We start from the raw sequence: 24,275 nt of genomic DNA, 5'->3' as shown, positions 1-24,275 counted from the left end.
GGAAGGGGAAGGGGCAGAGAGGTGACGGGAGAGGGAGGGGGAAGGGTGGCGGGGGAGAGGGGAGGAAAAGGGGTGGCGGGGGAGGGAGAAGAGAAGTCGCAGGGGAAGGAAGGGGAAGGGGAAGGGGAAGGGGAAGGAAGGAAAAGAAAAAAAAAAGAAAAAAAGAAAAAAGAAAAGAAAAGGAAAGAAAGAAAAGAAAAAGGAAAAAAAGTTTTTCATCTCACAAAAATTTTTCTACAAAAGTTTTTCTATAATTTCTACAGTGATCTACAGTAAAGTTTTATATAAACACTAAAAAAACTCACCTTCCAAACGGGACCAATGATCTACAAGGTCGCTTTGTCAAAGAGAAAATGAGAAGTTACGTAATTTTCTTTTGCTGTAAAGGGTAAAGGCGCTAATAAATACTCCTACTAAGATTTGTAGTCCATAAGAAAGGCATGATCATCATCATCAATAAATCAAAAGGCACTCCAAAATTGAAATGGAGTGCCCGCTCTTCTGTTGCAAAAATGACCATTATTCTTTTTATGCTATCAGTGTCATCTCACTTACACTTTTCCACCATTTTATATTAAACAAAATGGTAGATTTGCTGACTACATGGGGTCATGGTGGTAATGATGATGCGTTAGGACACCTTTATTTGCACAAAATTCGTTTAGCTGCATAATAAACACATTTTCTGATTCACGTATTTTTAATTTTCAACCATTTTTTATATTTTACATACATCATAAATTCCTATCCAATTCCAAGCGCATGATTGGTACATCGACGGGAGACAGTAAGCATGCTAGCGGGACCCGAAAACCGACAAATTTCTGGGCCCATACAGGTATTAGCCTTTCTTAATTTGATTTGATTTGATTTGTGGTATGAAGAAATCAATGAAAATAAGTAAATCTGATCATCATGATTAGGTTATAATGGGCTGTGCATTTCTTGTAAACTGTCTCTTTATTTTTGTAGGACCCTTTCTTTTACCTCTGGATGGATATGCTTAGGGAATAGGATCCGAAACAAGTTCAGAAAACAAGAAGCTTTCTCTAGCAGCATATATTTCTGAACCCCAATATTCTCTTTCTAAGGTTGTGTAAATGTGTGGTAGTAATGGTAGTAGTTGTTGTTGTTACTTCTTTTAAGTTGTTCAAAAAGTATTGGCATCTAAGAGATTGAGAAGGTATCCATGCACTTGTACAAAAGGTGGGAGGACACGAGAGCAATCATACACCAACTTTGAACATTCTAGCTGAGTTTCATATTATTGGGTTTAGAGTTTTTTTTTTTTTTTTTGGCCAGATTAATTTTTACTACTAGCAATTTCTTAGGAGCATCTAATGCAGATTCGAAGCAAAAGAAACAAAACTTCTTTGTAACCCTTTTGTAACTCTACGTGTAGTAATTTCATTTTTGTTCCTTTGTGGGAGTAGTATATATATACACAGACATAGCCGAATAAAACAGTACTAAGGCATTTAAATTTGTGGCATGAACATCCTCCATTCAAAGAGTTAGCGGAAGTAATTTGTAGGCCCAAACAAACACACGAGGCTGAGAATTTATAGACAGAAGGCTGTCCTAAATTAATGCTTTTATTGGCACGTTGAGGCAAAGGGGTAAAGCCAAAATGCTGAATTGTCCGTCTAGAATCTTGTAGAATAATTGGTGCTCTTCCATATGAGAACGGCTTTGGCCCTGTTGGATAAGATTTCAGAGAGAGCAGCCGAAGAAAGAAACAGAACAACGGCTCCCTTCTGGAAAATACTTACATGAGCTTAAGCTGATGATGTTTTTTAACTCAACTGGTGTGAAGAACTGTAAAGTAACTTCTCAGCCAAAGTTTCTAGTTACTACTCACTTTCTTGCTCTTTTTATAGTTTTTGTTTGTTATCCAGAAAAAGAAAAGAAAGAAAAGGGTAGAAAGTACGCCTATGTCAAGATTAAGATGAGGGAGGCATGTGACTCATCATTCATGTGTATGTGGACAAGGGGCACAAACGGTTACAGGTGTAACCCTTTGTGCCATTTTTCACGGCGCGTAACTTTCATTGCACACGATATAACTTACTTTGCACACGATGTAATTTTACAACACTTTTTTATGGGTCCCACACATGACGTGAAAATCGAGTTACATGCTGTAATCTGAGCCGCACAAATTTTTGAGGTCACATCGTGACCGTGAACCTTCAGGAACGGATGTCACTGACAACCGTTCCTGCCCCATTTCGTGTGTATGTTACTGTATATATATATAGAGAGAGATACAGTGGCATCCAGTGATCCAGAAAGAAAAATAAAATGATGCAGCAAAAGATATAGATGACATCAAAAAATAAGAAGGGCCATAAAATACCAGAAAGGACTAAGAGAGAATCAGAATCTCTTTCATTATGATGATGGCATCACTTTCCGTCCTTTCTCCAGCTGGTTTACTTCTGTCCTTGAACGCTATGAGGTACTGGTACGAGACGAATTTTTGTTAACTACTCCACACAAACTTGTACTAAATTTGGTCGCAGAACATTATTATTATTGCAAATATTAATGGTACTAGTCTGATTATAAGGACGAATTGTTAATGTTAGAAACCTAAGCAGCATTATATTGTATTGATGGGCGATTTGTAATGTCTTTCGTAAGCTATTTTTGATCGCGAACCATGTAAGCTACCTTAGGTCTCATAGGCATACTTGGATTCGCAGTAATAATTAGAACCGAATTCATTCAAATTTTTAGTTCTACCAAAAATAAATAAAAATAAATTTTAGTAGTAAAAAAAATACCTTTGTCAACAATTAAGAATTCGCCCAATTTTTTCAACTCAGTGTAACAAAATGGATTTTTTTAGCTCTATGGCATTTCTAAACTTGGGACTGAAAAAGGTCACTGCATTTATTTTATTTCCCATTAATTGGTGTTTTTTTCCCCGGTAATTGACTCCCAAACTCTTGCACTACATTGTGATGATGGGTCGCTAATCTTCTGGGTTAAATGATTATGTTGGTTTTGCTAATGCAAGTGTCTTAAGGTGATAAGAATAATGAGGGTATTTAAAATATAAATTTTTAATCAATTTTTTATCTTCTCAACCATCCTTTTATTTCACATAAATCGCATTTCAAAAAATATTATAGTAATTATTTTAAATAGTCTTCCATCCAAATAGTTTGTCGCAAAAGGGGGAGATTTTCACTTGTAAAAAGGAAAAAGAAAAAAAAAAGGAAGAAAGAATGCAATTTTATTGCAAGTTAAAGTCCAAGAGTTGGCTCTATCTATCATGTAACGTTGACAGGCGCAAGAATAAGCATAGCTGTATGTGTGGACGATAACGCTAACTCTTACAAGGACAGCGGAACAGAAACCAGAAGAATTCAGTGGCAAAATCAAAAGCAGAGTCAAGTGAATGTGGGCCCCATCTCTTACCAACAACATGTATCATGTATTCTCCTATAAAAAAAAAAAAAAGGAAATAGAGAAATACTTGGCAAGTTAAAGGACTAGCTTTCTTTTTCCTTTTGGACTTGTGGGCAGTAAGCATCTGGTGATGATGATTTAGAATGTCGGAAGGGAGTCAATACATCTCTTTATCTCTACTAATTTAATACATAATACAACTCCCAAATCTACATTAAAGTTACTTTCTGATTTTTCAAGGGAATACAAAAAGAGTAGATCTCATATACACTGACAGTATATACATTATTACCGTTTGATTCATGACATGTGTGTAAAAATTGAATTTCAAATTCAAATTTTATATAATTGTCATTCATCCAACATTAATAGTGTATACACTGTCTGTCAGTATAGAATAAATTAATCCATACAAGAGATAATAAAGTTCCGTTAGGCTATGCTTTCAGATTTCTTCCATTCTACTCTTTAAATTCTTCTCTCCCTGTAAGGTTGGCCGGTGTGATGGGGCATATGAACCAGAATGGGGAGATGGGGGTTGGGGTTTGCTTCGTTGGAAGAAATGTCCAAGCAAAGCTAAACCAAGTTGGGTTAGGTTAGTTCTAATCCAGCACAAGAGTTTATGACCGTTTGAAAAGCCACACATGTACATAGTACTACGATACAGATACAGTCAATAAGTGACAAAAAAAACCAGCTTGCTCGATTTCCCAAAAGCACTTTTCCCCTAGCTCCATTTTATTAGACTAAATCCCTCCCTTCTTAATAGTAGTATAGTACTACTACATCATTTCCTACGTATAAAAGCCGACTGATATAGACATTGGCCACTCCTGCCCACCGTCACCCTCATCTCTGTGGTCTAGAAATCTCCATTTCCCAATTCCACCGCCTCTTTTCCCTTCTCTCATCTCCCCCTTTCTCTTTAGACTGGTTTTGCTGCCACCTTCTGTACCGCCAAACCGAATAAACTCAGAGTTAATATTGGAGCCCTTCAATAATTTGCTTCACCTTCATGGCTGTTTTTATTGCTTGTTTAGCGCTTTTCTTGACCATGACTGGTCATTCAGGTAAGCTCCTTCTGACCCTTTTCTTTAATAAATATATATTGTATGCTAGAGCTTTAGTTGAAGGTTTTCTTGATTGAAAAGTTCGTTTTGAGCTGATTATTGAGCTGGATCTCTTTGATGTATTGCTGATGGCCCCTTTTTCCCCCCCTTCTGTAGCTGCTAATTACTGCGTCTGCAATACTGGGGTGGGTGATGGACAACTTCAGAAGAACATAGACTATGCCTGTGGAGCTGGAGCTGATTGTGCTCCAATCCTTCAAAATGGTCCCTGTTTCAACCCCAACACTATAAGAGATCACTGTAACTATGCTGTAAACAGCTATTATCAGAGGAAAGGCCAAGCGGATGGGAGCTGTAGTTTTTCAAACACTGCAGCTGTGACTCAAACACCTCCAAGTAAGTCCCTGGAGAAGCCCGGAACTACTCAAAAAAAAAGTTAAAAAAAAAAAAAAAATCCTTCCTTTATTGGCCAGAATAATATTAAAGTTTTGTTCTTTTGTGTCTTTTCTCCTTGAAAATTTGCAGCTACTTCTTCCGGATGCGTTTTTCCATCTAGCCCCAGGTCTGTTTAGATCTTGCCCTTTCTTATGCTTTATGTAACATGCTTTCTCATTTCTGTTTTTCGTTTCAGTGTTGTACTATAACCTCTATATGTTGATCAGCTAAAAGCCTCAGTTATGTGCTAATACTTAGCCCTTTTTTTTTTTGTTTTTTTTGCTATATGAGAGGGGAAAAAGAATTAAGGGTTTGACAAAAAAAATGTTCACTGAATTTGGGGTTTGAAGAAGCAGCCAGAAGGATTAGGATCAGAACTACTCTGCTGGAGAAAAAAAAAAAAAAAGAAAATCGTGCGGAACACATTTAATTATTGGTGCCACATGACCATTTATGATCTAGAGTGCTAACTTTTTTGGACCGATGGTGAGATTTCTGATGGAGTATCTAATTCTTAGGATGTTAGATCCAGCAAACTTTCCGTTGGGAAATACTATACCATTAGTAGTGATGGTACACCTCACTAGTCCTCACTGCTATGATGCCCCCCTGACAATTATATGCGTGCGAGCTGTCATGATGTTAACTTCTCAAACTTTCGTTTGTCTTGTATATTTACATCTCAGGTTGACATGATAAACTTTTTTTTTTTAAATATAGTTTGGTAACCTTTGCCTTTCCTATCCTTCTTTGGGGGGTAGGATAACATCACTGATATTCATTGAAAAACGAGGTTGCTCATTACTACTCTTTTGTTCTCATATCATTACTTTTCACTTTGATTTGCGGTTGATATTTATTTGTTTCGTTTTGCAGCAATGCTGGCACGAGCCCATCAACCAACCCATCTACATCTCCTACAGGCACAAATCCAACTTCTTCACCCACAACTACTGGTGGCACCGGCACCGGCACCGGCACCGGCGGCACGGGCACTGGTACTACTTCTACTACTGCACCAGGTTTTGGCCTTGGACCCTCTGGAAGTGGCATCACCAACACAGAGAGCATGGGTGTAGCTCTTCAGCAAAACTTGTTCACATCTTTAGCTGCAACTCTTGTGCTTATTGGCTTGATATGTCCAAGACTCTGATCAGAGTCTGAGGATGAGAGGTTTTCAAGTTTAGTGGGGGTTGAATATGTGGATGATGTTTTGCTACCAGAGAATGTTGGATTGGACTTTTGGCTATGTGATTGTACTGTGGAGCTGTTGTGGGAATCATGTAGGAAACTCTCACTAGGACTTCTTTTGTTTTATTCCCCTTGTTAAGTGATAAAGTTGGGAATTTGATTCCTTTGCTAGTAGGTGGGGAGAATGGAGATGTGGCTTCTCCTGGGGTAGTAGAGTGTAGAGTCTGATCTCCTTAGACTTTTTGTATATCTAGAGAGGGCCAGTATTTTTTTTGTTGTAGTAAGAAGTTGCTACCCCAGCTACGTTATATATCTTTATTTCGGAAGGAAAAACCCAACGTGTTTGTACTTTTTATCCTTTTTCGCTTGTTTTCCTCGTCGCTCTCGTTTATCATCTTCGAAGATCATCAAATGAATTGATTTGATCGTCACCTTGGTTCGGCACCGGAAGTGATTAAATAATATGGATTTTCATTTCATGATCGTCTAAATCTTGATCCGTCATATAAAACATGGCAAGGTATCGGAAACAAAAAAGAAGAAAAATAAATAAGAGTGTCACACTTCAGAAAGTGAAGAACATGAGCCGAACCAAGGGGTTGGTGGATCAGATTCGAGTGGTTTCTGCGTTCTTGATGTATGATGCTTGACACGAGTCCTGGCGGTAAGCAACAAATCACTTTCGGAAGAATTTCATGCTACATTTCTTGGCAATCAAATGAAGTCCTTTCCTTGCAATGCTAGAAGAACGCTGAGAAGATATTCGCGGAATTGCCTGGTTCCCTGCATCAGTGTGCCAAATCAGCTAAGAAACTCCCCTCTCAGTAAAGCATATGATACAAAAAGCATGGTGAAGATGGAATACAAACTGCGCCAATATCTGCAAGGCACAAAGAGAAGGTATAGTTGCAGCTAATGACCATACCTCAACATTGCCTCAAAAGCAGTCGGATAATTTCTCACATATGAAGATACAGTTATCTCCCAGATTGCATGAAGTTCAAACAAATTCTGTTATCAGCTCGCTGACTGCAGCAGGCTTCTCCACATGGGGTATATGGCCACAATCTTGTATTTGCCGTATAATTGCATTTGGCAGTTCAGAATGTAGTCTCTGCATTATACAAGCGAAAAATGTAGCAAATGCTGATTAAAAGTCAAAATCTTGTAACTGCTCTAACTGAGTATAGATATTGATTGTGTATGGGTTAAGCATTTGTAAAATGATCTGATCATTTTCGCCCCAAAATGTGTCTTTTGTGAGCTTAAAAGGGACTTACCAGTGCAAGCTGGCTATCTATAATCTGATCATTCTCACCCCATAATATGAGTGTCTTTTGTTTTACCTGTATTGAGAAATTGACAACAAAATCAGTCAATACACAGTTGTAGAGAAATCAACACATGGGACATGTAATATAGCAATGTCTTGCAAAGCGATGAGTCAATTGATAGTATCAAGTTCTTTGACATGAACTTATTTTCCTGTATCTGTACAAATTAAAGATGAATATAATCAATAATAGATGAATTAAATGTTCCAATTCCTTTGGTCCCGAAACTCTCGGCTGAGCACTGCTGTTCGGAGAACATTCAGCCAAAAGAAACAGTTTCACTTCACTACTGATAAAGTTTATCAATTTAGTTCCAGAGAGTAAATTTGCTAATCTCTCCAAATTCTAACGGATGCTACCCAATATTTCACATGAACATCCATTCTCAGATAATTCAACTTACATTGGCAATTTCAATGATTATACAAATTATCAATATATACCAAACTGGCACTTTCGGGGACTAGAATAATGAAGATCAAAATAAGGCTTGTCTCAAATAGTAAAGGATCCTGATGGACCAATGCGCCTATGAATTACTGGTTGTAGTTGTCAGTGATCATGGAAATTACCATACATGTCCTATATGGGCAACAACATTATAACCTCCACTGATCATAAAATCAACTGTAGCTTCCTCCCACCAAGGTAATAGACAATGTAAACGGCCAATCTGAAATGTCAATAAAGAAAAGTCGTCATTTATATTGTTGCAACATGAAAAGATTCTAAAATAGTGCATCCTTCAAGATAGAAAAGAAAATAATTCTATTATGCCATGCATAGAAGGCTCAAAACTCACATTACCATGTAAAAGTACACAAGTACATTACAAGATAAAGCACTCACATTGGTCCAATCAAACAAGGTATTTAATGGCAAACCATTGAAAGCCTTCGAAGTCGCATACAGGCGCAAGGGAAGACTTTTCAATAAATAGACCTGCATGGAATACGGACAAGATGTAGGTAATTTGAAATTTGGTGTTGTATGAAGCATGAGATGCCCAAAGAAAACACCAATGAAAATGAAGAATTAGCTTTTCGAGATAATAGTATAACTAATTGGTTGCATAAAACTGCCATCCAACCAGCACAAGTAATGTTCAAAAATTAGCTAAGAACCATTTTCAAATAAGAATGAAAGAATCAATTCACTTAGCATTAATTCATTGCTTTTACATAGGTGAAGCGAGAAACTCCACATTACGTGGGAACAATATCAATTTATTCCACGTCAAAAATGGAATGATGAATGTAATTTTAAACTTGGAAAGGAAAGCCAATTTAAAGGCAAATGCAAAAATAATTTATCATCAAATGATAGGTGAAGCTGCAATACAGAGCCATTTTCTAGAACACTAAAAATTTGAGCACTGTGCACCACCTGTAAGTTTGTTTACCAAAAATGATTGTATTAAATTTATATTTGTAACCTGTAAAACAAGAAAATTTCCAATTCTCTCTTTTTTTCTCAGCAACAACATATGCCACATCAATTGAGTACCTAAAATGGTATATCAGTGAGAAAAATTGGCTTGTTGTAGAATCATTGACAGTCCCCCTCAATTGTATATAGGCATGATTACCTAACTGGAAGTAGAAATTGCAATAGCTAGTTATATCATTGGCAGGCAAAAAATTCACAGTTTCCTTTCAATTGGTTTTCTGCCAACTATCCCCTTCCCCCTTCTTCTTTTCATTTGAGTGACATGATAGGTACTTACCCCAGCATATGCTAATGTTTTGGGTAACTTTGCAAGGTCCCCTGTGCCTTCTGCATAAACACTGGCATCTACCAAAATCAGTTTGTCAACCTGAGAAGAGTATGAGACCAATAGTTGTAAGCAGAAAAAGAGAAGCACATGAATACAAATGTGTAGATATACATCAGTGCCTTAAGAAATAAAGAATTGCACATAATATTGCTTATTTTGAAAAGTTCTTACAGCTTCAGGATAGCGGACAGCAAAATCAATTGCCACAGCTGCTCCAAGGCTTGGCCCAACTATTGTCATTGGCCTGTTGATATAGGAACTCCAGAACTTCCGCAATAACACGCCATGAAATGCAAAATAGTCTTTCAGATGATTGGAAATATGATTGGAATTAACACTTCTCTATAGGTAAATTAGCAGGAAATAGAAAAAGAAAACTCTTCCCAGTCTCAAATATGGCTAATAGGGGGGATATAGTAAACTGCCTTCTTAGCTGGACCCACTGAGCAAATAGATATAGATCAGAATATAAAATTCCTATTTCTTCATCCAGAGTTTCAAGTGAAGATTCTTGAATTTACATACCTGACTCCTATGAAATTTGTAAAGGACTTGTCAAAATGTGTAGACTAATTGGAAAATATGACATATGAGACCCCTCCGCCAAAGACATGTCTGCATGTTACCAATCATGGGATTCCAACAAAAACCAGCTTAACATTATGTAGAGTTTCTGATTGACAATGCATACTGAACCTGGATTTTGTACTTGAGAATCTTTTATCGCTTACAACACTACTGTATTACTAATATGTCATTGGAATCTCTTCTTTTCTATATCCATCAGCAAAGGATAAGAGGTCTAATGAACAGGAAAGCCATTACCTTGTGGAGGTGATCACGTTTTGAAGCTACATCACATGGTGGGAGCCTTTCTAGAAATGCAATGAGGGAGGAATACAGCACACAAAGGTTAGGAATTTACGAATAGAGATAACCAGTCTTAATTAAGACAGAATGAAGGTAGAAAATCAAAAAGAATTGGATAGATAGGACATACTTAAATCAGAGAAGCCCCAACCAAGAATATCAATTGCCCAAGTTTCCAAACCTGCCTGCTCAAGCAATGGAAGTGTGTATCTCCATTCTAAACAAGAGCTATATGAAACTATAAACCAAATAAAGATCACAAAGAGTACATTTTTTTAGAAGAATAATGAGTTTAGCATGACGCGGACCTGTCAAAACCATGAAGAAGAAGCACTGGACTTTTCTTGCTATCTCCCTCTGGCTTCACACAACTAGTCATGATACAACTGTCTAAAAAGCTAACCTGGGATCAGAAAAAAGACCCTTCACACAAAGCCAAAACATGCTTTCTGTAATCATCATAATTGATGCACGTAAAATACATAAAACTTCCACACATTTCAGATATGTAACTTCAATTTTATCCACATAAGTATACATATTTGTAGGAAATGCTGCTAAGTGCCAATCATTAAGGTCACGTCACATGTAAAATGTTATACGAGTAGTATTTATATAAATACAAGATTCGTTAATGCAATCATATGCATCTTCCGGGAAAGTAACGAGCACTAAATAAAAAAAGTACAGAAGGCCCAGAAAAAATAAGAAAACAAAACAGTTGAAACTTCACCCACTTACACTAGTCATAGAATTAGTATAAAAGTTAGTGCATATTTTGCAGTATATACCTCTAATCAAGAATGGCTATTTTATAGATAATCAGCAAGAATATAAACTAGAGTTCCAGTTAACCAAGCATGATCCTATAAGACCTAAATACGACGTCGGATGGTGCATTGATTAGCTGGACTGCAAGCTTTTATGGCTGAGAGAGACCCAGGAATGACAACGTATTGTACAGTTTCTCACAAAACTAAAAATTGGTTTAACTGAACAAGAATATCAAACAGCAGACTTGTGAGAGTCGTGACCCATTAAGGGGGAAAAAAGAACTAGTGATGAGATGAAAGTGACGCCAGAAGAAGGAAGTACAGGGCTTACTTGAACGGGCAGTCTTTCAATTCTTGAGGCCAATTTTCTCGCAAATGGATCTTTGATATTTTCAACTTGCTCGGGAAGAAATGCTGGAAATTCACAAACTGGAAAGACTCCTCTTGTTAACCTCATCGGATTCTTGGTTCGGCGGCAATGCAGAGTAGTAGAGGATAATGGTTCATTTCCAAAATGCGGCGCAACATTGACTGGAAAAGCTGACGAGATTGTGGTGGCGAGCATTTCTTTAACCCGGTGAACCAAGCCGCTGCCGCCGGAGACTTAATCAGAAGTGGACTGAACGAACAGTCACGAGAGTGGCCGACAACAATCTGAGTGATTTCCAGCCGTATAAAAACAGCATCTGACCTCGCGCCAAAGGTGCCTGTTCTTTAATGGACCTTACGAAGCCACGTCGTTTTGAAGCGACGACGTCGTTGACATGTTTGCTGGCTAACTTTTAGCGCTCCTATCCTAGAAAAGCGTTTGATAATGGAATGACATATTTTGCCATAGACGAAGGGAAATTGGCTCTTGGCCCAATGGGCTACGCGTGAAGTTGAAGAATGTGTAAGCCCATTGGGCCAATCCTGAAAGTTGGCCCAATCCTGAAAGTTGAAAGGAAAAAAACTGAAGAATGTGAAGAAGAAGACATTTAGACAACCATAACCGATGTTGAAATTTAATTCATTAACACACCCATATTTTCTTTAGTTTACTTGAGATGTAAATGGCAAAGACAATTGAATATATTTCAAGTAATTCAATATCCTCAAATGGTAAAATTACAAAAATGCTTTGTTTAGCCTAAAATCGTCCCTCTAGACTTAAACAACTCTCATCTCCAAACCCTCCATTCTTGAAAGTAAGATTATAGAAATGTGTCTTCATTTCAATTGCACAATAAATACCACTTTTCAAGTAAATGTGTCTGTAACACCATTTAAGTAATTACACTAATAAATAAGCTTGTATGACTTGCACTCGATGCAAAAACTATTATAAAATAATCTCACATTCAAAAATACCCAAATATCTCCATAAATAAACACTTTAAATGTACAAATATGAGGAGATTTCTGTAAACATATCAAAACACATGCTATCATCACTTGTGCGCAAAACTAAAAATAAACTCCACATCATTTTACATTTCAAAAATTCCCCTATCCATGCGGTTGAAATTCAAAATCCCTCTTTAACCACAACTCATTTTTATATAATATAAGGATTCCATTTAGAAGTTGGAAAAGAGGGGGAAAAAAGGGGAATAAGAAGAAGCATACAATGGGTTATGAAGCTTATTATTGCCACAAAAAAAAAAATGTTTACTCAATCTTATGCAAAAAAGGAAAAAGCAGGCAAATAATCAATCTGGTTAGATGAGAAGGCTTACACTAATACAATTTAAATATTTTTTTAATAGAAATTCACAGTATCATTCTATTGACATCGTTTGCATTGCAGCTTTTTAAAATTTTAGAAAATATTTACTGAATATGTTTTTCAACCATTTTTTTTCTTGTATAGATTACATCTAGAACAGAGTGCTATAATATTATTTTTATTATAAAAACTCCCAAAATGCGCAATCCAGATGAGCATTGTTTTGTGGTAAGATTGCCAAAGTAGTTTGGCCAAACATTACTTGCTCGATGAGTATCAGAGTTGTAGTGGATTACGAAAATGAAAATGTGGAGACAGGGTCAATTCGGGAATATAAAATGGTTTCTAGATTATCAGCGATTAAGAGAAAGGTCTTTGAAGCATTTGGGGTAGCTCTTGAAAAATCCCCCCGCAATGGCAAAGGAATTTGTTGGAAACATTTGTTAGAATTTTTTTGGAAGAAAGTCCAATCACCAATGGATTTCCACGTATAGTCATGGTCCTCGTCTCTTGACTAGCTCTGTAATGCTTTAAACTAATCAAAGTGGGAACCATATGTTAGAAAGTTATAGAAGTGTGAAATGGACTTCATTTTTCTAACATATAGTAGGAAGTTGCAAGGAAATTTTAATTTTCAAGAAGTTGATTTTGTTCGTCTGTTCGACATAGCTAATCGTGTCTATCTCTATCCTATTTTAAATTCAGTCGTCGTTTATTTAATAGGTGTTGCGTATTTTAGTGAATTAAACAACAAATTTTGAGAAATTGCTTGGTGCAATTATCACTAGGTCCATTCAAAGGACTTCCATCAAACACTAGTACATTGTGGACTTTGATGGTTTGTTACTTGTTCTCGACAATTCAACTCTTTTATGCATAGCAATTAGGGTTGCTTGGAAAGAATTATTCACACAGAAATTCCCTTTCGATCTATCCATTTTTTAAAGCTTTTTGAATTAATTTTATTGACACTCAATTTTTTTGTTGTTCATTTTTTATGTAACTTTTTTCACAATCTATCCAAAAAAAGAAAATGTCATTAATAAGACTATCAGATTTATCTTTTTACTGATGTTTTTTATTTCACATATCTTACACACACGCCAAGAAAAAAAAAGCAATAAATCATAGTACAAAAATAAATTTTTAAACCACCTCTATACACATTATCGATTGTGCGACTTTTACACGTTATTGAGTGATGTCACAACGAGATCAAATGATCAAGGGCACCAATGGTTGTCAATAACAATCGTTTTGAACGATGTAATATTTTTTGAACAATGTTTAATTCTATGCGAATTATTTATAAAACTTAATAATAGAGACACAATTATTACATATAACACTTATATGAATAGTAATAAAATATCATACTTTTATTATAAGGATAGAGTTACAAAATGTTGAAAAAAATGTTGCAGTGTAAAGGGACGGTTGGACCGTCCGTGCCACGCTCCCGAAATCAAATGTTCTTGGCAGAAACTCGGGTTTTTCTATGCAAAAATTTCTAATGTTTTTCTTTGCTCTTGTTATTGTTATTCCTTCCTCCAACTTAGGTTAAGTGCAATGGCTATAAGTAGGACCAGAAGAAGTGATGAGGATGAAGAAATTACATTAGTACCGTGCTAGTTAGTTACAATTGCAGGAGAAGGAAAAAGGACGAACGGGAGGAGACGACTGAGTAGCTAAGAAATTGTAACCGCGCCGCCATGGATGCTCAGCAACAGCAGGGAGCTGCCGCTCCGCAACCGCCGCTGCCACCGCGACCCGCTGGCCCAGATTTCACTCCGATCCTAACAGTCTTCTTTGCCTTCATTGCTATTTTTCTCGTGGTAACTAACGGTTATATATCTTTCGAAAGTAGTGTAACTGCTTATCTGTGGTCTCGCTTCAGAAAAATGTATTAAATACGTATCGGCTTTATGTGTAGGTAGATGAATATGGGGATGTTTTAGTTTTACTAATAATGAAGTGGAACTGAGGACTTTTTATTGCTTCTCATAAAAGGTTGGGAATCGTTTACTTGAATTGCCTATGTGAGTTTCATTATGGAATATTGAGAAGTAATTTATTTCCATTGCTGTTGGATGGTTGCTACATTTTCAAAAGGTAAATGAACATTTTATTGGCTAGCCTTTTTTTCTAATTCAAAATAAATACACTAATAAGATTACTATTATATGGTAAATTGTGAAGGCGTTTCATTTTTAAGGTAAATTAAGGGGAGTTTCCGGGTTTAGGTGCTCTGGTGATATTATCTGATTGTGCGACGTACTTTTTTCTGCTTCAATGTAATTCCTGAGTTACTATTTATATCAGTTGTCTTCTGCTAGAAATGAAATTTTGGTTAGTTTAGAGCATTAAATTAACATTTGAAGGCTTATTGCTAGCTGTGTGATGTAGCTTAATATTCTAGAGGCAGATTGTTTACTTAATTTGATGTTCAAGATGTTGTTGTTGAGGATGGATCGATACAAAAACATTAAGATGCACCAGTAAGGTAAACTCTTAAGTTCATAAAAAAAAAATTTTCTTCAAAAGGCAAATTGCAATACTTGTAAATTATGGATGACTTTACAAAACGAGCAATCAAATGAGTACTGGTAAAGGTCTCAGAGGTCGTTATCGTAATTCAATTGGAATTTTTGCTCCTCGATCATATAAGCTTATAGAGAAACTTATAGCACTAATGGAATATCCTGAACAAACTGGGGAAAACATCAATGCTAAAATTGTTGAATTAAGCAGTGCTAAAGTTATGCATTTAGAGTAGGGATAGAGTTAGTTTTATGCTCCATCGCTTGCTTGACACGGAAAAGTCTTAGTTGCCTTTGGTTGTTGAAAATTCTTTAGCCCTGTTCTTGTTTATTTTTTTGCCACTTGTACTTTCTTTTCATTCATGGCATTGAAGTTGTGTTCCAAAAATTGATATTCTTGCTTTTTGTAATTTGTTGATAATTTTAATAATGTTATCGTCTTTGTTGGAAGTCAAATCAGCATGCATGAAGGGATAATTTGAACGATTACACAAAATAGAGAGCAGTCAGCAGCATTTGACTTTAAGTAAGGGGAAGATAGATGTATATCAACGAGTAAAGTACGCGATAACACACAAAATTCCAACTCTAAGCTAACCCAAACATCTCTGATCTAATCCCCATCCTGTACATCTACCACATTTGTATGGTGATCTGGGGTTGCTATCCAACTTGAGACAATTTCCTTGCATTGAAGATGGTCTCTTCTATCATCTAATGAGGAGTTTTAAGTTTGAGTCATCTTCACGTCCTTATTTGATTAACTGAGGTGAAAAAATGTTTCTTTAGCATAGCAGAAAAAATTATAGTACAGCTCTGGGACCATTTCCAATAATAAAAAAAGGGACATAGGGACATAATCTATAAACTGTTGACCGTAAAGATCAGAAATACGACACTCTTAAATATGCCAATCATTTGGCTCTGATTCAGTAGGAAATCTAGTGGACACAGCACAAAAGTATCTAGCAAACCTTCAAACTTCCTTCCGAACCATGCTGGCTAACCCTTACTGCACTTAGTAGGTTGTTTCTTAGGTGATCAGTTACACTTTTTAAGAATAAGTCAAAATGTTGTTACTAGGATCACAAATCCTTGTTAGTTACCGTAGAATTTTATGAAAGGTAACTACAAGTTTATTGTCTGTAAAGCCTATGATAAAGAAACTTGTGACATTCTACAGGCCACGTCACAGGTGCTTGTTCCTTCTTCATCCAATTTGCTAGATAGCTTGGCTACTTTACATCAAGTTCCAGAAGGCCATGTTGGCGTTTATTGGAGAGGGGGTGCTCTTCTGAAGACAATTACCGATCCAGGTTCTTGCTTTTTGTTGTTTAACTCTGCATCATAAGAGTATTAATCTTTTAATGGATTTTTTTAATTTCTCTGTTCGTATGATATGTCGGCCATCTGATTAAGACTCTTCTGTCTTTAGGTTTTCATGTGAAATTGCCTTTGATAACCCAGTTTGAGCCCATTCAAGTTACTCTTCAAACAGATTTGGTATAGATTTTATTGTATTTGCGTGAATGTGAGCATGGGGATTATTTTATTGCAAAGTTGTATTAGAATGGGAACCTCATGACTGGTTGCTGATAATCTGTTTTGGGCTAAAATGCAGGTGAGGGATATTCCCTGTGGAACAAAAGGGGGTGTAATGATCAACTTTGAGAAGATAGAAGTAATTTGATCAGATCTACCTTCTTACTCGCCTTTTCTTCTATTATCTTCATGATTGTTTTTGCTGTATGTGTTAACCTGCATATTTGCAGGTCGTTAACCGCCTTCGTAAGCAGTATGTTTATGAAACGCTGCTCAACTATGGTGTCAATTATGACAATACTTGGATATATGATAAAATTCATCATGAGATCAATCAGTTTTGCAGCGTACATTCCCTTCAGCAGGTTTACATTGATATGTTTGACCAGGTGAGAAGGTTAACCTATCCTTCTTAGGAAATGCCTGCCTAACTACTGAAACTAGAAATTCCTGAAATATATGCTGTGCATATCCTCCAATGCCCATGCTGAATGAATATTAAGTTTTCACTAATATGATTTGGTCTTTATGTCTATTATTTAAAGTACATATTGGTTCATTTTCTTCAGTTTGTTGTTTTCTTTAGACAGTTTCCTGTTTGGAGCTGGAACTACAGTGTGAAATTTTCCACAATCCTCTTGCTGCTCTTTGAATTATATCTTTTTTGTGATTGTTTGTTTGATAAGATGACTGTGTGATTGTTTCCAGATTGATGAGAAAATGAAAGATGCTCTTCAAGCTGATTGCACACGTTATGCTCCTGGTATTGAAATTATCAGTGTTCGTGTTACAAAGCCTAAGATCCCTGACAGTATAAGGCGGAATTTTGAGCAGATGGAAGAGGAACGCACAAAGGTAATGCTTCTATTTGTTTCTCCTTTTTTTTTTTTTACTTTTATTTCTTCTTGATTTTCTTTTGAATAACCATGTCAGAATGAGATGATTTTTTTTTTTTTTTGGGTTCAAATTGAATTAGTCAGACTCATCTCACTTTCTTCGCCCCTAGGTTGCTTCATAATTTTCAGGGACCCCCATAAGATAGCATGCTCCATGTACATGAAAGAAAACAATGCCATATACTTCAATGAGCATTTGTTATAAAATTCTCTCAAGTATTTAATACTATAGGTTTCTAGATTTGCATTTGTCTAAACATAGTGAAGATGTTGGCTATTTTATGTTTCCTTTCATGTAATATAATGGAGCTCTCCTGGTGCCGGTGAAGACTTTTTTTATGACCAATTTTATCAACTTAACCTTTCCATACTAATGAGGTGTATCTGTTCTTCTGTTCTATGTGTAGGTCTTGATTGCAATGGAGAGACAGAAAGTTGCAGAGAAGGAAGCTGAGACGCAGAAGAAGGTAGCAATAAGTGAAGCTGAAAAGTATGCTCATGTTAGCAAGATCCAGATGGAGCAAAAGTTGATGGAAAAAGAAAGCACAAGGAAGCAAGAGGAGATTGCAAATGCTATATACATGGCTCGTGAAAAGAGTTTGGCTGATGCCGAGTTTTATCGGTGAATGTTCTTTGCTTTTTAGATTACTAAAAAAGGAGTTTCGTAACAGCAAGGGACTTTAACAATCTCCTGTTATTTTATGTTTCAGAACAATGAAAGTGGCAGAAGCGAACAAAATGAAGCTTACTCCTGAGTATTTGGAACTCAAGTTCATTGAAGCAATTGCTAATAACTCGAAGATATTTTTTGGAGACAAGGTTCGACCTACTTGTTCCTGTGCTTCAGTTATCTCAATTAGTTCTGGTCAAAAACTGATGAAACTTTGTCTGCAGGTGCCAAGTATGATATTTGATCAAAGAATATTGGGAGACTTTCTGAAAGATGCGGGCAGAAGGAACTTGGGATTATAAATCCTTACAGATCATTGGTGTGACTCTGCTGAGTGAAGGAAATATACAAATTATATTGTGATTCAATAGTGAAAGTGAGTCGGATGTTATTTTGATCCACCGTTTTTGATCCTGCACAGATTGAACCTGTTTACTTTGTTGCCAATATCTCAAAAGAAAATATTTACAGAGAAAGTTGAATGTTACGGCTTATTTTGTCAGCTTCAAGGTTGTTTTCTGTCTTTTTGTGTTGTTACATTCTGATTAGAAATTTAAGCTGCGTACCAGCAGAATCCACTTTCTCAAGACTTTCTGTATCCTCGAAAACATAACCAAGCGGTGTAAAAGTTAACTTTGGAATGCTCTTTTTCCCTAGAGAAATTCTGTTCCTGGTTCCTGAAGTTCCAAATTTCGCCAAGACCGTCTCTAGGGAATGCAGCGATCATAAATTCATAACCTCTCCAAAGTTCCTCTTTGTTTTCCCAACTAAGAGAATTTGGGAACTGGGGTCTATTTGTGTTACGGCAGAAAATAACTGAGCATTGGTCTGGGTCTCAAAAAGTATATGAAGTACCAAATTCTTTTTATTATTGGTGGATGGCAAAGTTAAGCTAGTGATAGCTTATTTTTTTCACACAAAAGAAAGATTATTTTTCTGTTGTATGACATACATGTGAGGAATGCCTTTCTACTAGTCTATCGCATCTCACAACAAATATATCAGTTACTTCATTTCAACATAGCATATATAGCATTAATTAGGAGCCTTGAATGTCTAGCAGATGGCAGTCCTTCATCCAATAGTCAAGTTGCAAGGGTTGTAGCTGGGCAGCTATCCACAGTGCAGGCCAAGATGTCCCTATAGTCACGGGAGATCCTGAATGAATCATAAACTTTGCCATCTCTGCTTTTCTTGTACTCAAACAAGAGATTTGAATGATCAAATGCAGTCAATTTTACAAATCCATGATCAACATCTCTGAAAATACTCCATGCAGTTTGGATGGCAGAAAATTCAGCAAGGCTTGCTCCTGCTCCTCCTGCAACCACGTGTATTGTCCCCTTTAAGGCGCCATGATAGTAATGCTTCTCATTGCTTGTACAAACATTCTGTGGACAGACAGGAAGACATGAATGTAGTGTCTTTAGTCCAAAGATAAACTAACTGAAAATTCATAAATTGCTTGAGGCATTAAAGACCCAGAGAGCAATTCTTGACCTGGAGAACCTTATTCTGTCTCTCAATAAGTTATGCACGAAATGCAGCTAGATGACTAAAGTATAGACATCTCCTATAGGATAGGTCAAGTTTGTAATACCTACCTCATAAACTGGACAGGTCCTTTCATAATTATGAACGTGCCCAAATATGGCAATATCAACTTTATACTTCTGCCAGAGTTTTTGAAGACCCTCTCTTCCCATTGGTTCTGCAAATGATCCTTCATAAGCATACACAGGAGATGAAGAATAGCCAAGAACTCTATGTGCGAGGAAGATTAGCCATGGCTGCTTCTGTCTATCGACAGATGCGAGGCAGTGCTCAATGAATTTATGCTGTTCCGTTCCTTCTCTCCAATCATGTTCTGTGTCAGCTATGCAGAACCTGAACATGCCATAGTCTGTGGAATACCTGATAGAACAAGACGACACGCATTTTGATGTCATTCTTGGCACACCTTTCCAAGTATTAAATGCTTAGATTGCATGTGAGAAAGATCGCGAGGATTTTCTACTTGTTTTCATCTTATTTGTTTCTTTATGAATTTATTAATACAGCAGTTTAATTGTCTCAAAAGCTTGAAACCATGTAGATGGAGATGGATTTTTGATTGCCATATAACTTGTCAATTTTGCAACACAAACAAATGAACTAACCAAAGTAATGGAAAGATTTTCATGGATGTTTCAAGAAAATTCAAAACATGTTGTCAGCATACCAGAATTTAGCTCTGTTCTCAGTAGGAACATAAAACATAGTCTGAGCCAAGATACCACATTCTCCTCCTGAATCCATGGTGTTGTAGAATGAACCTGTTCCAGGCCAGTCGCGCTCATGGTTGCCACTATTAAGACAAATCATCAACACCACACCTAATAAAAGCACAATAGAAGCAGATGCTCAACTAGTTCTTGGACTATTCAAAACAAACCTTGCAATCATGTAAGGTACTCTTGAAGCAACAGGTTCAATCTGAGAAGTAAACTGATCCCACTGGGAAAGATATCCATTTGCATAACAGATATCTCCAATGTGGAACACTATATCAGTGTCATTCAAGTTTTCTACGAGCTGCTTGGTTGTATTAAGAGATCCAGGCTGACGATTGTTATATTCATTAGAGCCATCTGCTTCACCCTGCAGCACAATAAGTGAAGATAGTCGGTTCAGTACATAATTGACTCCTTTGAGTGCAAATGGATTCTTGATGACAAAACTAAAAAACAGTACAAATATTCCACATTGATGCAACTATGGAAAAAAAAAAAGATCCGTTGATGGAGTGAGAGAAAAAGGTATACATGTTAATCTGTATCCAAAAGTTTTCAAACCTTTCCCATGTCACCAAAAATGACCACACGTTGTAGAGAATTTTGCCCAGGATAAGGTGATGCTCTAAAATGGTACATCTGACTCCAGATATATGTGCCATTGAACAATCTATGGCCCAACTTATACGTGTAGCTGCATAATCAAGTAGCGGATATGATGAGTTTTATTTGTCATGTCCTGATAGTAAGCAATACCTAGATAACAACGCATCCAGTAAGACCATGTGATGCTCTCTCTTTTTTTGTCTAATCTCTTTTTTGCAGACTCTCTAATGACGTACACTGAGCTGGGCCACAATTCCTTTAAGAAACTTGTATGAATAAATCCAGGGTCACGCCACCCAACAGTTCTTGCTGGAGCTCCTGCACAGTTTGTCATAGCACATCAGTGTACATCATAAAGCTTGTCATGTTCTGCCAATTTGTAAAGCATAGTAATATCAGTCAAGGACGAAAACTAGAGTGCTCAGAAGTTCAATTCCTATAATCCAAAAATGACTTTTTCATCTTAATTAACATTGATTGATAGCTACATGCATTCTGTGGTGATGCTTCCTCCGTGGTGACTTTCTGTGCTGTGTCGAAGTTAAAACTGGTGTAGATTGATTGCATACAGATGTAAGTTATTCGTGTTGAACGTAAAAAACATACAGCAAAAATATTTGTTTGATTGCAACAAAGTTTTCTATTATGCGTAAAATGCAGGTGAAGTACAAATACTTGACAGAATATAACACACCACACATGGTGTTACGATCAAATGTCAATGTCACTGCTAGAGAAAGTCTCTGTTCTCCTCCTTTCAGACCCCATTCGAGGAAAGGCTCTGCTTCATTCAGTCCATAACCGCTTGTCCATGTCACAGTCATCTGGAGATCATTTCATACATTTATTACCGGCACATTTGAAGATGACCACACGTCATGAATATAAGGAGACTTTTTACCCATTGTTTTTTAACAAGTAATGTCAATGGGCAAATTTAGAATGCGTAGAAGGAACTAGACAATGGAAGCCAGGCGCCCGAATACATAACAAATTATTGTCGAGATTACCTTTGCTTTCTTGCTAAATTATTCCCGATTATGAGAAGTTATTGTTTTCCCATATTTACATTTGGCAGACAACAGTAGGCAACCTGAAGACATATCCACAACTGTACAACAAAGTAAACTTACTTCATTCCACTCCTTCCCTTGGGCTAAGCGTGGATAGACTGGTGCATTTGGGTTTGCAAAGGTAACTGTATTTGACAAGGCCACCAGCTTCGGCTGTAATCAATAGAACAAAATTCCAAGGCAACAAAAGAACGTTACTGAGAAAAGTCAAAACAACTGATCATCCACAGAGAAAGTCCAACCAATATCAGATGGCATAAACTGTCAAGGCATAAAGATAAGATCAACATACTTTGGCCTACTTATTGTCCCAAGTTTTGGCAAGAGATTATTCAATAAGAAGAAGTAAGATATGTAAATTTTTTCAGATAACCAAGAGAAGTGAGTCCTTCAAGAAACTATAATGAGAGAAAAATACATTATAGCAAAGGTAGGAACTAGTAGGCAAGGGTAAGAAGATGCCAGCATACTGATAACAATCCACTAGTGAATAGTGCAAAAGAAAAATCCGATCTCTGGTTGATCAACTGCAGCTTTAATCTTCCTTTTCCAGTAGTTCTGTACTTGGGGTTGGAGTAGTTTGCATATTGGAACTGCATTGCAACAGACAAAATTAGTTTCAAAGCAAAGACACTTCAGCTAAAAGCATGCGCACATGCCATGGACATTTCCAACCCAGAACAGCAAAAGAACAAACCTTTATTGGTGCTGTACACAACAGAGGTGGAACAGTTTTAGGATTATCAGGGAGGCAGGTAGACGCACTGAAAATTATATGAAAATTTTGGCTGAATTAGCTTATCACCTTCGTGTAATGTAAGAGGCACAATCAAGTTCAACTCTAAATCTCCAGATGAACTTTACTCAAAAAAAGTGCAAGATATTTTGGGGAACAAAAATGAAGGGCCCAGTAGAAGACCAATCATGAAATGGAATTCAAATTTAAACAAATTTCTTGTACCTGAAATCAGCAGGAGAAAAGACTCCAATCCAATCATCAACAGATGGATTTTGAATGCCATACTCTACAGTGACCCATTCTTTGTTTTGCCCCTGGAAAAGTGGTGGAATTCCATGCGAGTCAAGAGTAGCAGTTTTTGACGTTTGCAACAAAATTGAAAATAAGAGCTGCTATAGATAAGAAATCACTATAGAAAGAGGTTAAAATCAAGCAAAGATGCCTATAAATTCTGGCAGAAAATTAGTATCTTTTTAGAAGTATTTTTTGTCAAATAGACAGGAAAAGAGTGCAGACGAATAGTTGTCATGTAATCAAGTCTTACATTCACTCCAAGAATCAAAGGGGTGGCTCTAATATAAGCTTGATCATCAATATCAATTACAGCTCTGTGGAGGGCAATCGCCGAGAGTGGTTGAACTCCATGAGATTTAACCCCTGGAAAGCGGAGAAGAGCAGAGAAAACTGCCAGGAAAGTCACAAGAACTCGCATGGTACCCTAAAACAACAGCTAATACTGATGTGGAAATTGTCCGAAATGATGATACTCGACTTCTAGCTTCTAATCAGCTATCCAAACAAAGGAACTTGCTGGAGCTTAACTACTTTCCAAAAGGGATTGCACACAATCGCAAAATTGCTAATTTAGCAATGAAAGTAAGAGTGATTCATGAAGTAAATAGGAAACTCTCTGCCCCCACACGCATAAAAATCCATATTTAAGTGCACTATATTCTGAGCTGTGAAGCTAATGTGCAAAGGCAGAGGAGATTCAGATGGTGGGATTCACAAGAAAAACGTACTAAATCAATCCATGAAAGAACTTACTCCAAAAGAAACACAGATGTTAAAAAGATTGAGAACTGACCTCGGCTGCGGTGGTTATTCAAGCGTCTACTAAAAGGGTCAGTCTCAATCCTTAGGAGTCCGTGACGTTTCAAGTTGAAGGAGCATTATAAGGTGATAAGAGTTTCAGTTCAGTGTACTGTTAACTTTTTAGCATTGTGAAGAAACTCGGGGAATCTTCAAGTGAACATTCGAACAAAAGTGTCCCTTGTCTGAATTCTGAAAACGACATCTAGATTAATCCAAGAAAGCCATGCATTATGGGATTTATTTATATTAATATTGCTCTTTCT

The 24,275-nt window shown here is 36.8% G+C and overlaps 4 protein-coding genes across 6 annotated transcripts; 2 read left to right on the top strand and 2 right to left on the bottom strand.

Moving 5' to 3' along the window:
* Positions 1-4,184: 4,184 nt before the first annotated feature.
* LOC113719240 (PLASMODESMATA CALLOSE-BINDING PROTEIN 2) lies at positions 4,185-6,471 on the top strand. Its single transcript, XM_027244397.2, has 4 exons — positions 4,185-4,490; positions 4,647-4,886; positions 5,016-5,052; positions 5,802-6,471. Exons 1-4 carry the CDS (start codon positions 4,436-4,438, stop codon positions 6,076-6,078), a joined length of 609 nt encoding a protein of 202 aa, XP_027100198.1. The 5' UTR covers positions 4,185-4,435; the 3' UTR covers positions 6,079-6,471.
* A 96-nt stretch (positions 6,472-6,567) lies between these two features.
* Positions 6,568-11,653, bottom strand: LOC113719239 (alpha/beta hydrolase domain-containing protein VTE7-like). 2 transcript variants are annotated; one of them, XM_027244396.2, is made up of 11 exons: positions 11,202-11,653; positions 10,406-10,500; positions 10,228-10,325; positions 10,053-10,102; positions 9,399-9,494; positions 9,177-9,266; positions 8,300-8,392; positions 8,023-8,123; positions 7,397-7,462; positions 7,042-7,230; positions 6,568-6,899 (listed from the first exon to the last, which is right to left on the bottom strand). In XM_027244396.2, exons 1-9 carry the CDS (start codon positions 11,433-11,435, stop codon positions 7,459-7,461), a joined length of 861 nt encoding a protein of 286 aa, XP_027100197.1. In that variant the 5' UTR covers positions 11,436-11,653; the 3' UTR covers positions 6,568-6,899; positions 7,042-7,230; positions 7,397-7,458. The 2 variants fall into 2 exon arrangements, with proteins under 2 accessions (XP_027100197.1, XP_027100196.1); XM_027244395.2 differs by having other exon boundaries at positions 8,028-8,123; positions 11,202-11,645.
* A 2,335-nt stretch (positions 11,654-13,988) lies between these two features.
* On the top strand, positions 13,989-18,728 carry LOC113717546 (uncharacterized). Of its 2 annotated transcripts, none has more exons than XM_027242279.2 (9): positions 13,989-14,413; positions 16,314-16,434; positions 16,554-16,621; positions 16,740-16,799; positions 16,891-17,049; positions 17,369-17,515; positions 17,964-18,178; positions 18,267-18,375; positions 18,451-18,728. In XM_027242279.2, the coding sequence occupies exons 1-9, from the start codon at positions 14,291-14,293 to the stop codon at positions 18,526-18,528; spliced, it is 1,080 nt and encodes a 359-aa protein (XP_027098080.1). In that variant the 5' UTR covers positions 13,989-14,290; the 3' UTR covers positions 18,529-18,728. The 2 variants fall into 2 exon arrangements, with proteins under 2 accessions (XP_027098080.1, XP_027098079.1); XM_027242278.2 differs by having other exon boundaries at positions 13,990-14,413; positions 16,302-16,434.
* Positions 18,729-19,069: 341 nt separating this feature from the next.
* Positions 19,070-24,203, bottom strand: LOC113719328 (probable inactive purple acid phosphatase 1). The gene is made up of 13 exons (XM_027244538.2): positions 24,005-24,203; positions 23,462-23,635; positions 23,140-23,231; positions 22,876-22,942; positions 22,649-22,771; positions 22,239-22,331; positions 21,800-21,929; positions 21,342-21,423; positions 21,061-21,193; positions 20,661-20,866; positions 20,448-20,573; positions 19,831-20,140; positions 19,070-19,617 (listed from the first exon to the last, which is right to left on the bottom strand). Exons 2-13 carry the CDS (start codon positions 23,627-23,629, stop codon positions 19,312-19,314), a joined length of 1,836 nt encoding a protein of 611 aa, XP_027100339.1. The 5' UTR covers positions 23,630-23,635; positions 24,005-24,203; the 3' UTR covers positions 19,070-19,311.
* Positions 24,204-24,275: the final 72 nt, after the last annotated feature.

This window comes from Coffea arabica, chromosome 11e, assembly GCF_036785885.1.
Source record: "Coffea arabica cultivar ET-39 chromosome 11e, Coffea Arabica ET-39 HiFi, whole genome shotgun sequence".
Classification (NCBI taxonomy): domain Eukaryota; kingdom Viridiplantae; phylum Streptophyta; class Magnoliopsida; order Gentianales; family Rubiaceae; genus Coffea; species Coffea arabica.
Note: the sequence above shows the minus strand (reverse complement) of the source record. Positions and strands in the feature narration are given on the sequence as shown.

Coding starts and splice junctions, on each gene's coding strand:
- LOC113719240 (XM_027244397.2), top strand. CDS start 4,436: ATGGCTGTTTTTATTGCTTGTTTAGCGCTTTTCTTGACCATGACTGGT. Junction 4,491..4,646: donor GACCATGACTGGTCATTCAG/GTAAGCTCCTTC, acceptor CCCCTTCTGTAG/CTGCTAATTACTGCGTCTGC. Junction 4,887..5,015: donor TGTGACTCAAACACCTCCAA/GTAAGTCCCTGG, acceptor GAAAATTTGCAG/CTACTTCTTCCGGATGCGTT.
- LOC113719239 (XM_027244395.2), bottom strand. CDS start 11,435: ATGCTCGCCACCACAATCTCGTCAGCTTTTCCAGTCAATGTTGCGCCG. Junction 9,267..9,398: donor CTGTCCGCTATCCTGAAGCT/GTAAGAACTTTT, acceptor TACTCTTCTCAG/GTTGACAAACTGATTTTGGT. Junction 8,124..8,299: donor CCTTGTTTGATTGGACCAAT/GTGAGTGCTTTA, acceptor TTGACATTTCAG/ATTGGCCGTTTACATTGTCT.
- LOC113717546 (XM_027242278.2), top strand. CDS start 14,291: ATGGATGCTCAGCAACAGCAGGGAGCTGCCGCTCCGCAACCGCCGCTG. Junction 16,800..16,890: donor TCAACTTTGAGAAGATAGAA/GTAATTTGATCA, acceptor GCATATTTGCAG/GTCGTTAACCGCCTTCGTAA. Junction 17,516..17,963: donor TGGAAGAGGAACGCACAAAG/GTAATGCTTCTA, acceptor TTCTATGTGTAG/GTCTTGATTGCAATGGAGAG.
- LOC113719328 (XM_027244538.2), bottom strand. CDS start 23,629: ATGCGAGTTCTTGTGACTTTCCTGGCAGTTTTCTCTGCTCTTCTCCGC. Junction 21,194..21,341: donor GAATTGTGGCCCAGCTCAGT/GTACGTCATTAG, acceptor TTGATTATGCAG/CTACACGTATAAGTTGGGCC. Junction 20,574..20,660: donor GTACCTTACATGATTGCAAG/GTTTGTTTTGAA, acceptor TTGTCTTAATAG/TGGCAACCATGAGCGCGACT.